At 36.3% G+C, this 16,505-nt stretch overlaps 1 protein-coding gene across 1 annotated transcript; it reads left to right on the forward strand.

Moving 5' to 3' along the window:
* The first annotated feature begins 440 nt into the window (after positions 1–440).
* LOC111343192 (guanine nucleotide-binding protein G(i) subunit alpha) lies at positions 441–16,292 on the forward strand. The gene is made up of 9 exons (XM_022950351.2): positions 441–735; positions 6,455–6,497; positions 6,942–7,083; positions 8,158–8,315; positions 9,458–9,586; positions 12,508–12,637; positions 13,393–13,546; positions 14,046–14,258; positions 15,411–16,292. Exons 1-8 carry the CDS (start codon positions 618–620, stop codon positions 14,234–14,236), a joined length of 1,065 nt encoding a protein of 354 aa, XP_022806086.1. The 5' UTR covers positions 441–617; the 3' UTR covers positions 14,237–14,258; positions 15,411–16,292.
* Positions 16,293–16,505: the final 213 nt, after the last annotated feature.

Below are 16,505 nucleotides of genomic sequence, written 5' to 3' on the forward strand. Positions count from 1 at the left end.
CATACAAGCGCCTTACTGATGTCGGTTTCTGATGACCTGGTGAATCAAATATTTCGATCACGTGACCTTTCTTTTTTTTTTTGTTTTTGTTTTTTGTTTTCTTTTTTTCGACGCTGTATTTAAATCCATTGCCGGTTGTCCTTTGAACGAAACCTCGTCAGATAAAAATTAAAATTGATTTTGAAACAATGAAACTTGAGATAAAACGTGAATCCTAGGCGCATGGATAAGGCTAAGTAATGGAAAACTTGAGATGCTTCGATATGGGATCAGGCAGATTGCAGCCCTCGGCTGTAAATCCGGGATATTTCGTTCCCAGCGGTCGTGTCGCGCATGGTTTGTTCAGTGTGCGGGCGTGGTTGTGGTTGGTTGTTGCATTAAAAGCGAAGTCGAACGCTGTAACTTATTCGGAAAACCGGACAACGACCTTCATGGCGAAGTCGTAAGACATTTCAACACATGCTCCTTGGGTGAGAATCCTCCCAAGCATTCAGACGTGATTGTAAGGCTACTGTTTGTGGTTTGACGCAATTGCCGGACTTCGAGAGTTCCCACGAACGGTCGTGTCTTGTTGAGTGAAGCTTGAGCTAAAATTTTCGGAACTCTAGAATATCAACATGGGTTGCACTTTGAGTGCCGAGGACAAGGCTGCTGTGGAGAGGAGTAAGATGATCGACAAAAATCTTCGGGCAGATGGGGAAAAGGCCGCCCGAGAGGTCAAACTTCTTCTGTTAGGTTAGTGATAGATTGTTCGGAAGTCGATCGAAGCGCACGGCTGATGAATTATATTTGGTTCCAACATGTCGAATGCGTGCGGTAGCCAATCTTTCCAACACGTTCTTGTGGTCGATGTATATGTTGTGTCGACTATCTGCCGTGTAGTTCGGTCGTCTTACAATTTTATCTCTTATAAGGAAAAGTTTCGTACGTGGAAATGAAATGGTTTGGGGTGGCAGTTTCAATACTAGCACTTCGACTTTTGAGCTGAAAGATACTGAATGTGCTGTTAGTCAGCTGTTTTTTTTTTTGTCCCTAGCAACATTTTTTGATCGCATTTCTGTCTATGAATCATTACGTACCAAGGTTTTTGGCTTTTCTGGTTTTCCTATCGAAGAGGAATCGTAGTTGAGGCTTGTCCGCCATTGCAAACGAACTTGAGGGTCATATTATTAATTTTCCATCCAGAGTGAGAAATAAATTTGCTAGCATTATAGAACGTTCTCTTGCTGTTGTAGAAAGATTTCCATACATTTGTATAAAGCAAACGCTTCGTTTCTTGCCTCATAGTTGGGTTGAAATAACGGGGAAAAAAACCTTTTTAATGTTTTTTCGCCCGTCACTTATTGATCGTTCGTTTGAGCGCACTTAAGAAATAGCACCTTTATATTGCTGTCGCAAATAATGAAAAGAAACTGAAAATTTGCGAGACTCCCTTTTCTATTTCGCTGTATTTGTGATCCTGTTTAGCTAAGGGTTTTTGTGGGATTCAATGCCGAATGTGACTTAGAGTTCAATTTATGTAATCGTGTGTACTTTACAGGACCAAGAATATTGGATCATGTGAATCTCAAATCGAATAGATCGGCGGGTAGATGGAACGTGTTCTTTTCCATCTCTAACGAAAGCCAAAGGCAAAATACCGTCTCGTTTATTGAATATAGCTGTCATTTGTTACGAAGTCATCAACACTTTTCCACGTATCCATAATTTCTTGTCAGTGATATATTGCTTTTTTTTTCAAGAAGTATAACGGTAGTGTCTCCTTTGGGGTTTCTTCACCTCTAGAAATATAAACGGTTCTAATTTAGTCCTTTTTAAACTACATCGTCGCTTAGGAAATTTCAACATTTTGTTCTTTTTTCTTTTTCAAGTCCTTAAAATTATGAAATGGCAAAGAAGTGCTGCTCTTGTTAGTTTGGTCACCATGGATAGTTGAATGTTTTCCTAAACAGGTGGTGCCTGCTGTATGAAGCCCTATTTTTAAAGGCATTTACCCATCCAGATCTTGAAATTACCTTGTATCACTTTCTCCTTTATTTCTTTAGTAATTTCCCCTGTTACAACTGGCTTTTATGCATACAAAAATTTTATTTCTGATACAAACAAGATAGACGTTGATGTATTGGCAATAAGAAAAACCAATAGTGTAAATTTGTGATCCATTTATTGTGGCATTGTTGTTTGCAAGTGTTATAATGTACCTGTGATGTTTCTTATTCACTTGATGTTTTGGTTCAACTCTACTTAAGTCAGCCAAAACCAGATGTGTAATGGCATGACCACAGCACCATACTCATTTGGGTTTTGCAAAAAATTTTTCTGCACAAGAGTAAAGACTGGTATTCTATACAAGGTTTAATGTTGTTCAAATCTCAGGGCTAAAAAAGCTGCTAGTTTCTTAGAAGTAATTGAGCTGTGCGCAAACTATTTCTGTGATCAATATTACCAGTGAGAGGAAACAAAGAAGTTTCTGTTTTCTTATTGGAATAATATTAATAAATACAATTTTGGTCTCTAGAAACATTTTACATGGGTGAGATTTGTCAGTTAGTTCCCTGTTATCAAAGATCATTATTATAATTATTATTTGTATTAACTTTTATTTGTATTCTTTTTGCTCAAAAGAATAAATATATTATTCCAAATTGGACAGTGGTGTAAGTGGGTCTAGTAGTACAATTACCACAGAAATTGCTGTTGCTGTATTAAGATTTTCTCTTTTTGTTGCACTTTCATGAAACTAACATTGTGCTGCTTAATTCTGTGGTATGGGGAGGCTTTTAACATTCACTCTAGTAGGGCACAATGTTCTCCATTCTTCAAAGAGTAAATAGTCTGCATAAAGAGCAAAGCCTGAGCACATTGTTGTAAAATAAAATGAGACCTTAATTTACAAAATGTTTGTTTTTTTGTCGGGGTTTGTTGATAAACGTGATGTATGGACTTTCTCCTCCATTTTGGGAGCTTGTTTATCAAACTTACAGAGTATTTACAATTTCACTTTAACTGGTTAGTTAGCCAGCATACTCCAACTGCTGTGCAATCTTTTTTTTTTCTCCCTCTGCAGGAAATGTGAGTACTATATATTCTACCACTTGCTTTTTTATGGGTAAAGCTGATTTTTTTGTTTATTGGCATAAGTTCCCCTGACCTTTTCTTAATTTTGTGTTTTATTTGATGTGGACAGTGAAATGTTTTTAGATTTAATTGTTAAATTTTATTTGCATTTTTCTGTGAGGTGTTTTGCATAAACAAGGAAAAGGTATTATTTAAAATAAACAAAGCAATATGTTTAGTCTCCGGTTACTGCTTCCTTCCCTGATCGGTATGCCAATTTGATATGCACAGTGTAAATTGTACGGACCTACTCTGGATCTTTGATATCAAAAAGTTTCGGGATTGGAGCTCAATTTAAGTCTGTAGTTTTATATGGGTACCAAAGGAGCTTCTTTTTGTACAGTAACACTGTAGAATTATCTTATTGTTTGATATTCCACAGTCATGGATAACATTTTATTTTATTCAATTGTTAAAACCACCACGTGTGGTGTGTCCTGGACTGCCATGGGAAAGGGTGAGGATTACCTAAATGGGACAAACACTCTGGGTCTTAAAGAAACTTGAGAGAACATCCTTCTTTTCCTGTGTAAATCAGTAAATGGTTAATCATTGTAGTCTTTCTGGATAAGGACTCAATACTATAGGCCATATCTCTTGCATCTTTTCTATCATTAGCAAGGGATGTAGAAGAACCCACTTGCCAGTATCACTGGCATGTGGGTTCCTACCCTAATTGTTTGGTTGTGAGTACCATGTATGAGAAAAACTACAATAAGATTATGGTCATTTCCATGAATGTACATTGGCAGTAGATTTCAGGGATAGACCACAGGTGCCATGACGAGACAGTGAGGTGTGGTTGGAGTCACATTTGGGAAAGATTTCGCGAACGAAAATTCCCCATGCCGTTTACCTTACCTGGATATCTTAGCAAGTAGGCTGTAGTTGTATGAATGGAGCTTGGTCAAACAGAATCAGCCAGAAATTGCAACCAGGTGTGCACCAAGTAGAAATTTTAGACCAGGCCCTAGAAGGTGATGAACTTGATGGCTTGTCAATTTTTCAGGCCTGCACTCAAGATATATTTTAAAAGCTGTGCACTAAAAACTGTGTACATCTTCAAGTGCAGCTTTTCTGGGAGGTTTCTTGTCTTTTGTTTGGCTGAAATTTTTAACCTCTTTGCAGTTTATTTAGGTTGAAGGCAAAGAAAAGATCAACATGAATTGACGTCTAGAACATTTGTGCTCTTATGAGTGGCCATGTTTTTGGAGATTTTATATGGTAACTGTAAGATGGACTGAGAGCACAAATTTTTGCAGGAGCTCTAGTTGGCACAGGTTTTGTGCATGATCTCCAGATGTCCATTTAAAATTTTCAGTTGGAAGATGAAGAAAATGTAGAATGGATAGATCATGGCCTTCCAAACCATAAGCAGCCAATCATCATATGGTGACAAAGGATCATCTTTAGTGCTAGTTGACACCACCATGAACAAGAATGCATCTTTATTCTTTTCCTTTCTTGCTCCGGGCACTCTACTAACGATTGTTGATGAGTTTTGATATATCTCAAAGAAAGAAACATCTCTAAAACCTCATGTTCAGTATTCTTCAGAAGCACCAAGAGTTGGTTTATGGATAATTTTCTTGTTTTCAAACAGCAAGCTACTTTGTTAAGACAAAACAGCAAAATACCAATGTTGATCTGAAATAAATTCTAACCCAAACCTTTTTTCTTCACATACTTGTACATTTTACCCGAATAGATTGACTAAAACTGGAAAGAAAACAATGGGTGAGAAATAGAGGAATAGACGTCCATGCCCTCTGAGAACTCATTTGTTTTTTTGGCCATCTGTCTTGTTATGGCTGACCATGAAAATCTCTGAAAAGTACAGTTGTCTTTGAATTCCACTTCGAAAAAGTCTTGAAAATCAAGCCTTTCGGCAATCAAAGTTTTCATCTGGCGGCTGAGGAAAGGTGCTCAGGCACCAACTGGAACTTCTACAGAAGGTGATATCAAAACCCAAGAATGTAAACCTGTATGAGGCATTTAATCACATCAATGTTCTTTTTTTATATATTCAACATAATCATGTAATAAACAATTTTTTGCTATTATTAGTTACACCCGTGATTGTTGCGATTTTTGGTGTGATCCATACATGACTGTGCTTTTGTACATCCTCGCATATTTTAGGTTGTTTTCCTTCTGTCTTGTGACAGCAGCATGATTGCGATTTTTTTTTTTTTTTTTTTTTTCAGGTAACATTTTTTAAACTTTAGAGACAGTCATAGTACCACTTCTGTAGCTTTTCCAGCGTAAAATAGTGTCCTTTCATGCTCTCTTAAAATTGTCATGTTCATTCAAAAATGCATCATGTTATTTCTTTTAGTTCTTTTGCTTTAACAAGAGATGATTATATTTGATAATAAAAATTAACGGTAAAAAACTACGACGTTTCCGTTAATTTTTATTATCAAATGTATTTCTAAACATTCTCTGATTAGATGATTATATTGCCCATTTATTTAATGGTGTATTTATCCACCCATATCTTTCAACCAAAAGCTCTTAGCAAATGCATGAAACATAATCTGCCTTCTGGCTTACATCCATCATGTAAGGAAAACCCAAAATCTAATTGGCTATACATTATATCTGTTATCCAATAGTGGTGACTGTGTTTTTGTTAGGTGGACATCAATCAAGGTTGTTTTATAAAAGGAGTACCAGAGATGCTGGCTAAAGAGTTACTGTGTTGTAATGAATTTTTTGTAAAATATTTATAGCTTAAAACTGCAAAACCATCTATTTATAAAATGTGATGTGTTTTAGAACTTCTCTGTGATATTTTTCTCTAAGGATATTTATGGCTATTTGATCCAATTCAGTGATAATTGAATTATCTCATGCAAAGTTTTCTCATTGTTCTGGTATAGAAAGAAAAGCCAATAAGCCAGAAGAAGAAAGAGGGACATTATTATAATTCAGAGTGACTAACAGCTGTATATGTTGATTTTACAGCTTTGTGTATTTATTTTTTCTTGCATTCTTGTCTTTAATTGGTGGAGTGTTTGGTTATAAGCTGTGTTTCTAGAGAAACCATCAGTTATTATATCATGCAGAAGTAATCATAACTGTTCTAGGAGAACTTTGAGTGGAAATGAATGAAATTTTTACAAATCTTCTTGGGGAATTAGTCTGACAGCAGTGAAATTTATTCCTCAGTTCAAAAATCTACACTTAATTAACATGTCATTACATTGCCCTTAAACCAGAAATAGCTTCTGATGTAGCAGGTGGTCAAAACCAAGAGAGAGTCCCAGTTAGGGAAAATAGGAGGAAGCAAAATGAAACACTTTACCTAGAGGGTTGATTTTTTATTTTCTAGGTGCTGGTGAATCTGGAAAAAGTACCATAGTGAAACAGATGAAGTGAGTAAAATTTGACAATTTTATTCAGTGAATGACACATGCATACTCAGAAAAAAAAAAAAAGAACAGTCAGTGCTCCACATAGGAGTCAAACCTACAACCTTCCGATTAGTACTGTGAATTCTCTATCACTGAGCTAGACAAGACCAATGGCAGGTTAGGCCATTAAACTTCACTGGAGGTCCATGGTTATAAACTTTGAGCTTGCTGCTTGGACAGGAATGTCAATATGTTATGCTTTTGTGCAACGGTGGTGTAAATGAGGATGGTAAATTTTAAGCCTTGTGATTAAAGTAATGGGACATGGGAAATGCATATTATGCAAAGAGAGTCAGTGAAAGAGGTTTTGTTTAACAGTAAAATGATAATTTATTTATCATAAGTGATGGTATTTAGGTAACTTATTAAAAAGGTTACTCATAAAGACCTTTTTACTTCTGATAGGATTATTCATGAACATGGCTATACTCAAGAAGAATGTGCACAATACAGACAAGTGGTGTATAGCAACACAATACAATCCATGATTGCCATTATCAGAGCGTTAGGGACACTCAAAATTGAGTTTGGTCATGGGGACAGAGCAGTAAGTTTATTTTTCACATGGTAAATGTTTTATTTAATATGTAACTTCAAAACCACAAATGCAGCAGGAAAGAAGTGAAAAGTTGTTGAGGTGCAAAGACATCGCAAGATTTATCTGTTCATCATTAGGAGCAGTTAAGAAAGAAATTCTTCCTTACTATTTCAATACACTTTAAAGCAGAACTACACTGGGAACAAATCAAAATAGGAGCTAAGAGACACTGTTTGAGTAGAAATAGAGTTCTCAGGGCTAAGAGAATGTAGAGCATGTTAACTGTAATGAATTATCCTGTCATATTTCACTAAATGCTACCAAGGGACAGGAAAATGTGCACAAGTGAACCAAAACTGTATCCAGTGACTTTTTTGTGGCAAAAATGAAACCTAGAATCACTTTTGGATTCCCATCATTGCCAACACCAGAATCTCAACCTTTACCCTTTGTGAAATTCCAAGCATTGTTTTTTGTTACAAATCATTTGCACCTATGTCAATGTATCACTTAAATGTTGCCCGGGATGCCCTAAGCCTGCTGGAAACCACCTAGCTGGTCTCAAGTAGGCATGTAACAGCCGCACTGGCCAATGGTCAAGCAGTCTCCCAATTGTTCTCAGTAAACAGATAGTGATCAGCACTGGTTTCAATAACCTTTTTTGTAATTGGCTGCTGGTGGTGTAGCAGGCAGTTTGTGCCAGGAAATGGGCAGCAATGCAAAACCCAACACAAGAGCCTGCTAGCAAGCAAACAGACTGTGATAAGAGGTCTATCTGGTGGCAGTAGTCTGCTCGTAACCCCCTTTTTACCCTCAAAAGAGAATACTCAGACTTGTCAGGTAGAAGTTGATGTCTTGATCTAGCACCAAATTCTCTTAACTAATTGACAAGGAATTCTGTCATAGCTACAGGGGAGAATCAACAATCAGATCTAGTGATCTTTGGATTTAACGAAACCACTGATGAACAGCACCGCTAAGTTTTCATTAACACCTCAGATTTGGGAGAGCCTTGAGGTACCTTAAGAGAGCTTTGGCTGTGTTTATGCTGATGACTTAAATTTCTTCTTCTGTTTGTTGTAGGATGATGCCAGAGAGCTTTTTGCATTGGCAGGAAGCATGGAGGATGTAAAGTTCTCACCTGAACTTGTATCAATCATGAAGAGATTATGGAATGACTCTGGAGTTCAAAACTGTTTTGCAAGATCAAGAGAATATCAGCTAAATGATTCTGCAGCATAGTATGTACAATGCAATCTTTTTGTCATTGAATAAAGGCTGATAGTTTCTAAAGAAACTGTTAGGGGCTGCGTCGGTGGGGGTAACTAGATTATTTGGATATATCAACAAAGTTGAAATGGTAAATTGGCCACCATAACAACTCGGCAGTCTAAATCCCACAGGGATCAACAAACGCTTTTCATTCCACCAATTTGTTCGTGTTTTTCTTGTTGCCATGCTCCCACCAATAATTTAGCTCCATTTTCTGCCTTTAAAAGCACACACAACCCACAATTCCTGTATTCGCTCCGATGAAGGACTGATGCTCGAAATGTCAGCTTTTGTAATCATTACGGTGGCCAATTTACCATTTCAACTTTGTTGATATATCCAAATTATTTTTGTCATTGATTTGTTTTTAAAATTTCAGTCATTGCTAACAGTAAACATCAGCTTTAAGCTGCACCTTTTCCTAAAATTTTTGCAAGCAATCAAGGGTGTGGCTTATCCGGGAGAACACCTGGAAATTTGCAGGAACTATAACTATTCTTTGAAAATTCTTAAGTCTGTATCAAATTCTTAGCTACTATGAATTATCCAGTGAACAAACTGAAGATTTTGCATTGTTTTATGTAGAATTTTAGGAATGCAACTAAAAGTATAGGTAAGGTTTCAAAGGGTCCTAGGTAGTGAGTTTACATGGATGTACATTTGATTAGCCATATTAAAGCAACTTTCTCAAGACTCCCTTTGTGATTTCTTTGGATTACTTTTGAAACCTTTTTTCAAAATCTGAGTAACAGAACTTGGTGCACGGCTTATTTGTGATTGTGGCTCATCTGCTGGTGTTTATGGCAATAAGTAAAGGTTCTTAGAAATGGATCATGTTGGATCTGGAATCAAATGAAACTTATTCGCATTTAAAGGGACTTTCCAAAAGCTGTTATGTAATGAGATTGTTCTTTGTTGTCATTTATCTGCAACAATTAATAAAACTTATTTGTAATGATTATATTTTGAGATGTTTTTATTGATTTTCTACATTCTTTATTTACTGTGCACAGTAATTTCTTTCTTCTTAGTTTTTGTCTTTTGTTTGGACTGATATTCAACAACACACACCCAGGTTTATAGATTTCTTTTTTAATTTATTTTTTTTCAGTTACCTGAATGCACTTGACAGACTAGGGTCCCCAGATTATGTCCCAACAGAGCAGGATGTCTTAAGAACAAGAGTCAAAACTACTGGTATAGTGGAGACTCATTTCACATTCAAAGATCTCCACTTCAAGTAAGTAAAAGTGAATTAATCACACCTTGAAGGATATGGTAGACCTTAGCAAGTGTCCTTCGCAAATAGAAATTGCCATGCAATATGAAGCACTACCACCATTAATTATTGAATAATATTAACAATTGTCAATAGAGAGGTTGCATGTCTGTAATGCACTCTCCAGCAAGACTTTTTCCTAGCTTGATCTAATCATAAACTGAGGCGCAACAATGTAAAGGGGGCAATGTTTTGTTTTTTTGTTTTGTTTTTTTTTTTGAGCTAATTAATTCAGTGTCAAATTTGGCTAAACTGCAGAATACCCTGTCACTCATTTACATGTCATTGGATAAGAATAGCGTCTATTTTGTTATGCCTCATTCTTCAAAGTCTCCCAAGATATGTAAATGAGGTGGACCAAAGTGTCTGGGTATTCTGAAGTTGCTCCTTAAGTTTGACAGCACAATTGAACCTTCTGTGCAATTTCAATCTTGAGGGGTTGGTTGTCAAGTTTGCTTTTCAAAATTTTACTGATATACGATATATCAAGAGGTCATTGCAATTTGTATCTTGGGATCCTTTGAACCCAATTTCGAGCCAATCCATTTAATTTTCATACCCTATTAATTTTTTAATGAAATCCCATTTGTCAAAAAACCAAGTAGGTTTTTTTGCTTCCAAAGTTTTGCAAACATTTCACACCTGTGGGTTAGCGCATGTCAAGTTATGTCAACACTCTGAAAAGGGGAATGCCGACAGACCACCATAGGCGTCCTGCAATCTCATTAGACTCGGTTTGTTTTAACTTAAAAGCAGCTTGAGCATGCCACAGCAGATTGCAAAGATTGCCTAAACCACAAGTCCTCATCCACATTGGTGAAATTTTTTCGCCATTCCACAACTAATTCCTCTAATTTCTTGGACTCACAATCGGGCTTTATTTTATAACTGTCATCCAAGGACTCTTATCCCAGTCATCTTTCTCCATTTACATTCTAATTTAATATGCAGACAGGCAGCAAAGATCATTATGTGCAACTGTAATCAGGAGATGTTTGCATGATTGAGATTTAAGAACTACAGCTGTTGGGTGTTTTTCTGAGTAAAACACTCCAGGAGTCAGTTATGGTGACACGTTATAATTGGCTAATCACACTTAGAATTCAGTTTGAAAATAGGTTGTTGTAAACAACTTGCACATATTTCAGTATTTTAAAAAACAGTTACTTTTTGGAAAGTTTAGAAGATGATGTTAAGTTTGAGGTGCAGAAAAAAAAATGGCACTTGAAGGTTTTCGCAAAGTTCCAAATGTTGCTCCACGTAATTTCAGACATAGCACAGACGCAGTGTGCACTCTAATTGGTCAAAAATTTATTGTATATTTGCCTTTAAGCACATACAAAACTGAAACATCTTCATGTCTGGTGAAACGGACACTGAATCCTAAAGACAACAAGAAAGATTTTATTTTTCCAACGTTATTAAAGTTTTATTTAAAATGTTCAACTAGCTAGTTACTCCATTTTAAACCTTTATTTTTCACTGTGCAGTTTAAGTGAAAGAACTTAGGAATCCCTGACTAGAATTCCCCCGACTGCTTACCAAGGAGAAAAAGTTTCCATGTTTTTACTTCAAGAAAATTGTAGCAACAAAACTCACTGGATCTTCATCTAGATAGTTACTGAAAGTCCTATTTACTTGAGAACAAAAACCACTTGCAAAGTGCATATGCACTTAAAATTTTATGGAAATTCTGTTTGTTGTTCCCAGTTTCAGCTTTCAGTTTTTGCTTGCTTCAAGCACTCTCTGTAAATTTTAATGAGGACTACATGAAAACTTTAATGTAAGCTGAGGCAATAGAAGCAAATTTGCTTAAAGGAAAATAGTGTACCGTGAGGAAGCAAAAATAGCTGGACAGCATTTGAATCAGTGCACATGGCTCAATTTTGTTGTCTTCTGATTTTGCTCTTTTTGTCATGGTACAGTCCAATAATGTGATCAAAGAAATTAAAGTTAAGTCTTCACAATAGAAATTAATGTCACCAGTTTAAATTCTACAGCTGATCTTTATTTCCCTGAAAAAGCTGTGGGAAATATTACAACTACTTCCTAGGCTTGCAAACTTCAGAAACTCTTTGTACTCATATTTATGTTATAAAAGCAACAAATCACACTTTTTATACCTGCTAATAAACCCAGCAGAATGTTGGAAGAATGCTCAAAGTTTGTTAACCTCTAGGAAAGAGTTTTATTTTGGGATAGTCAGGTTAAGGAAGTTTACAAACAGCAAGTGGTTGAGTTTGGCACCTGTATTAGGCACAATTTCACACCCTGTTACAGTATTTCTCAACAATTCCGTGATTTTAAAGAATTACCTTGATCAGTACATTTACAAACTGATTGCTTTTTTGGTACCAATTAACTCTCTATCCTTGTCCACAACTGGCTAGCAATTAAGTACAGTGAACAGACCATTGCATTTATATCTCTTGCTATCAACACGGAAAGTAACATCAAGTACACTTTAGAATAAAGGTGATCCAGAAGTTGTTTTGCCAGACACAATCACAAATCTCAGGGAATTCATCTTAACATAGTTGTTGGAGGTAACTGATGAAGAGTGCAGACAGGTTTCTTTAGTATTGTTTAGGTTATTTTTGGTTTGTTTGGTTACACTGACAATGCAAAATGCCCAGTAATGTTCTAAACAATGCAAACCAAGTGATCAATAGAAAAATCTCTTGATCTATCAACATTGTGAACAAAGAACTAGAGATTGTTCATGGTGCGATTTTGATGTTTGATTCATCCAATAAGATTTCTAAAGTACTTGTGGTAGTTAGTTAATAGGTCATCAAATGTATGGTCAGCAAAATTTCTTGAATTTTTCTTTCAGCAGAGTCAATGATCTCAATTTTTCTAATTTTTGTGTTGCATTGCAGAATGTTTGATGTTGGAGGACAGAGATCTGAGCGGAAGAAGTGGATTCACTGCTTTGAAGGAGTCACTGCTATCATTTTCTGTGTGGCGCTGAGTGCATATGATTTGGTTCTGGCTGAAGATGAGGAAATGGTGAGGAGATTATTTTGTGTTGTTAGTGTAGTTTATTATTCTGCTCAAACATCTGGTTGTGATAAACATGTTAACTTTGTTTAAAACTCAATACATTAGTCAACAAAGAGGCAACAAAGATGAGGAAGTGTTTCAGGTAGAGGTGTTATTTTGTTAATAATTCCAATCTCTTACCCAAGGACAAAAAAAAAAAAAAAAAAAAAAAAGAAAGAAATGGTAAGCAACTGGAGTGAAGTTTTCTTAAGTTCGGGGCTAAGATGCATATAGGTGTCCAGTTGGAGATAATCTTAAGGATGATTCTGGGAAATGTGGCTACACGTATTTCAAACCAACCTTTGCCTTGTAAAAAGTTTCTAATGACTGAAGTGAAGTGAACCATGGCTCAGCACTAACGGTAGCCAACTAGTCACAGACTAGTAGAAATTTAGTTTTGGCTAGTGGTGTTTGATTTCCACTGGCCAGTTTGGCTAGTAAACAAACTGAAATTGTTGTAACATCTAAGTTATCACCAGCCACTTAGCTAGTAAGTTGAAAAGTTAGTGTCAAGCCCTGTAGTTACAAGGGCATGTTGCAATTGAAGAACATTATGGTATCTGGTTACTGGCCAGCTTTGTGAATATGGGTCTCTTGAGCTAATCTGTAGTTTATGTAATATGTTAGTTGTAGACACATGCTTATCAAAGGATGATGCCAACAGAACTGTTGCATTACTTCTAGAGGCTTAATTTTTGAAAATACTGATCTCTGCTTTACAGAACCGTATGATGGAAAGCATGAAGCTGTTTGATTCCATCTGCAACAACAAATGGTTCACAGACACATCCATTATACTCTTCCTTAACAAGAAAGATTTGTTTGCAGAGAAAATCACCAAGTCTCCTTTGACGATCTGCTTCCCTGAATACATGGGTAAAGATTTGTTATTGTGTCTGGCAAAACAACTTTCTGAATTACCTTTCAATTCCAAAGTGTACTTGCTGTTACTTTCTGTGTTGATAGCAAGAGATATAAATGCAATGGTTTGTTCACTGCATTTAATTGTTAGTCAGCTGTGGAAAAGTATAGAGAGTTGTTTGGTAAAAAAAAGAAAAGCAATTAGTTTGTATATGTACTGGTCAAGGTAATTCTTTAAATTCATGGAATTGTTTAGAGTGCCAAGTAATAAACTTTCAATGTGTTTCATGGAAAGTCATAGTTAAAAAGGATTTTTCTATGAGAGTATAACAAAGAAAGAAATTCCAACATTTTGAACATTTCACTATCTTCTCAGAGAAAGTTTTTAAAAAAAATTCTTTGAAAAGTTTGAGAAGAGTAAGAGTACAAACTCTGTTCAACTTGTGGCCATATTTTGTCATGATTCTTCTAATATACACCTCATAATTTTACACATATCTTGAACATTTTTTAGGTTCAAACACATATGAGGAAGCTGCAGCATACATCCAACTTCAGTTTGAAAATCTGAATAAAAGAAAAGACACCAAGGAGATCTACACACATTTTACATGTGCCACTGACACAAACAACATCCAGTTTGTGTTTGATGCTGTCACTGACGTCATTATCAAAAACAACCTCAAAGACTGTGGACTGTTCTAAACTATTAAATACTATTTGAACAGTAAGTTGCTTTTTTTATGTGATATGTTTCATCTCTGCTCACAGGGTACCCACACTTTGTGGGTTTGGTCAAGAATACCCCAAAGGGAACATGACGTGAATATGTATACATTTTTAACGTACCATTGCAGCCTTTTCACAATGTTTTCAAGTTGTAGATCAAAAGTGGAAACAAATTTGTGTCCACTGGGTTCTGTACCCTTTTTCATCCTGTGGTGAACTGTTTTTGCAAAGTTGCTGTGTTTAGAGTTACTGTTTTTATGGGTCTTTTGAGGAAAACAAAAACGTTTGTGTTGAGCGTCTTTGTATGCAACGTGAACAAACTAAATTATAAAAATGTGTATTGAGTCCAGTATTAATAACATGGGAGCGCCTGCATTTTTATAAGGACAGTGTTTATACCGCCGCCTGGTTAGCTCAATTGGGAGAGCGCCGGACTGCTGTGCGGGAGGTCGAGAGTTCAATACCGGCCGGACCAACACTCAGGGTCTTAAAACTAACTGAGAAGAATATGCTTCCTTTCTTTAACATCAAGAATTGGTTAGATATTCAAGTCTTCTCGGATAGGGATGAATAAATGGAGGTCCCGTCTCCTGCAGGGTTAGGGGCAGGAGACGTTAATTTCCCATGCACGAGATTACTGTGTGATGGATGTCCTCCCCTGGGGTGGGTTGGGTGGGTAACAGGACCCCCGTTGATACCAGTGTTTACTACACTGAAGGGGCTATCCTGTATAAATATAGATGTCTGTCTGTCTGATCTCACTCACAGGAGTGCATAGTAAGAAGAGCAAGTTACCCCTTTCATTTCCAAGATATGAGTAGTAATTCTACTCACTGTCTGCCATAAAATTCTTATGAGGTTCGATTCCTCATAGGAACTCAGAACTGTTTCTTTGTCCCACGCTCATGACAAGACAAACATCTTTCTCTATTTTTTTAACAAGCTCTATCATGTCAGCTCTGAGAATTTGGTACTGCATCGACTAGTGATCCCCTGATTGATAGTTGTCTTTATTCTCATCACTTGCCTGCTTGTTATTGTTTCTATATCTTCAGGAGAAATTCTGTTATGGTCACGTATGGGAGTCGAGGGGTTAGTTACGGGGTCTAACGGATTTCTTTTGTTTGTTTGTTTGTTTTTTTTTTTATAGGTCTGAGGGATGGTGTATTTGTACAAAAGATGTCCTGAAGATTAGTTTTGTGTACAGACTGAGGCAGATGTTTTTATATAATGTCAAGTAATTTATCTCTGCTCTCCCCATTAGGTGACCTCAAACAGTAAAAAAAAGAAACTGAGTATCAATTATCGTACACGCCTAACATGGCCGTTGACAGTATTTCATGAGATCATAAAAAAAGAATCGAAAAGTCACTCAAAACTATTTCAGTGTTGTAAAAAGAAACAGTTAATAAATCTAATTTAATTTTACAGAGGCACTTTAAGGGAAAAAAAAGTTGAATTACTGGACGCTTTGTTTTGTATGTTAGTTAAGCTTGTAATTAATAATGCATTGTTATGTCAGCAGTGTGACTTGATTGACATAAAAAAGAAAAAAAAGAAGAAATATGTCTATGATGTATTACTTAATGCTTTTATGGAGGAGGCTGAAAGGAACAAACAATATTTAAAAAAAACTTGAACTTCTGCCAAAGGTTTGTTAAAAATGGGTCAGTTACAGTAATGAAACGTGCATCACATCAGATCGGATAGGTTTCTTCTTTTGAAAGAAATTATCGAACGGCAATAACTTTTGGGAGGCTGAGTTACTTCCAACAGTTTGCTTACTGTGGTGTGAAACAGTGAAAAAATAACTGAACTGAACAGCGCCAAGATCAGTGGTAGGGTGAAGGACTCATTAAAAGATATGTTTTTATGTTTCACGGTCATGCCTTGATTTATTTCACTAAGTTAATTATTAACTGATTATTGTTATTTACCAGTTGCTGTGATAATTCAAGAGGATCTTATCTGTATAATAGGGATCTTGAATGATTCTAGGAAAGACTATTATTAAAAGGATGATTTTAAAGACTGCGTTGTTGTTGTTGTTGTTCATGCCGCCCCCTTGTTGGAGCCTTTCAAGGTCGTGTCAGCTACAAATATAAACTTGCGATTTCAGAGAAAAATTATTTCCGGGTCATCTGCATCATTCATGCTTTGTTCTTCATAATTCAATCGCCGCACCCCCCCCCCCCGCCACATTTCTGCGAAGGTTCTCCCCAGAGCATTATTTTCCTCTCGTAAA

This window comes from Stylophora pistillata, chromosome 9 (assembly GCF_964205215.1).
Source record: "Stylophora pistillata chromosome 9, jaStyPist1.2, whole genome shotgun sequence".
Taxonomy (NCBI): Eukaryota; Metazoa; Cnidaria; class Anthozoa; order Scleractinia; family Pocilloporidae; genus Stylophora; species Stylophora pistillata.

What these genes read in the sequence shown, in the direction of transcription:
- LOC111343192 (XM_022950351.2), top strand. Translation starts at nt 618, where the DNA reads ATGGGTTGCACTTTGAGTGCCGAGGACAAGGCTGCTGTGGAGAGGAGT. An exon ending in GGTCAAACTTCTTCTGTTAG is followed by an intron (nt 736 to 6,454) that starts GTTAGTGATAGA and finishes TTTATTTTCTAG; the next exon opens with GTGCTGGTGAATCTGGAAAA. An exon ending in TTCAAAGATCTCCACTTCAA is followed by an intron (nt 9,587 to 12,507) that starts GTAAGTAAAAGT and finishes GTTGCATTGCAG; the next exon opens with AATGTTTGATGTTGGAGGAC.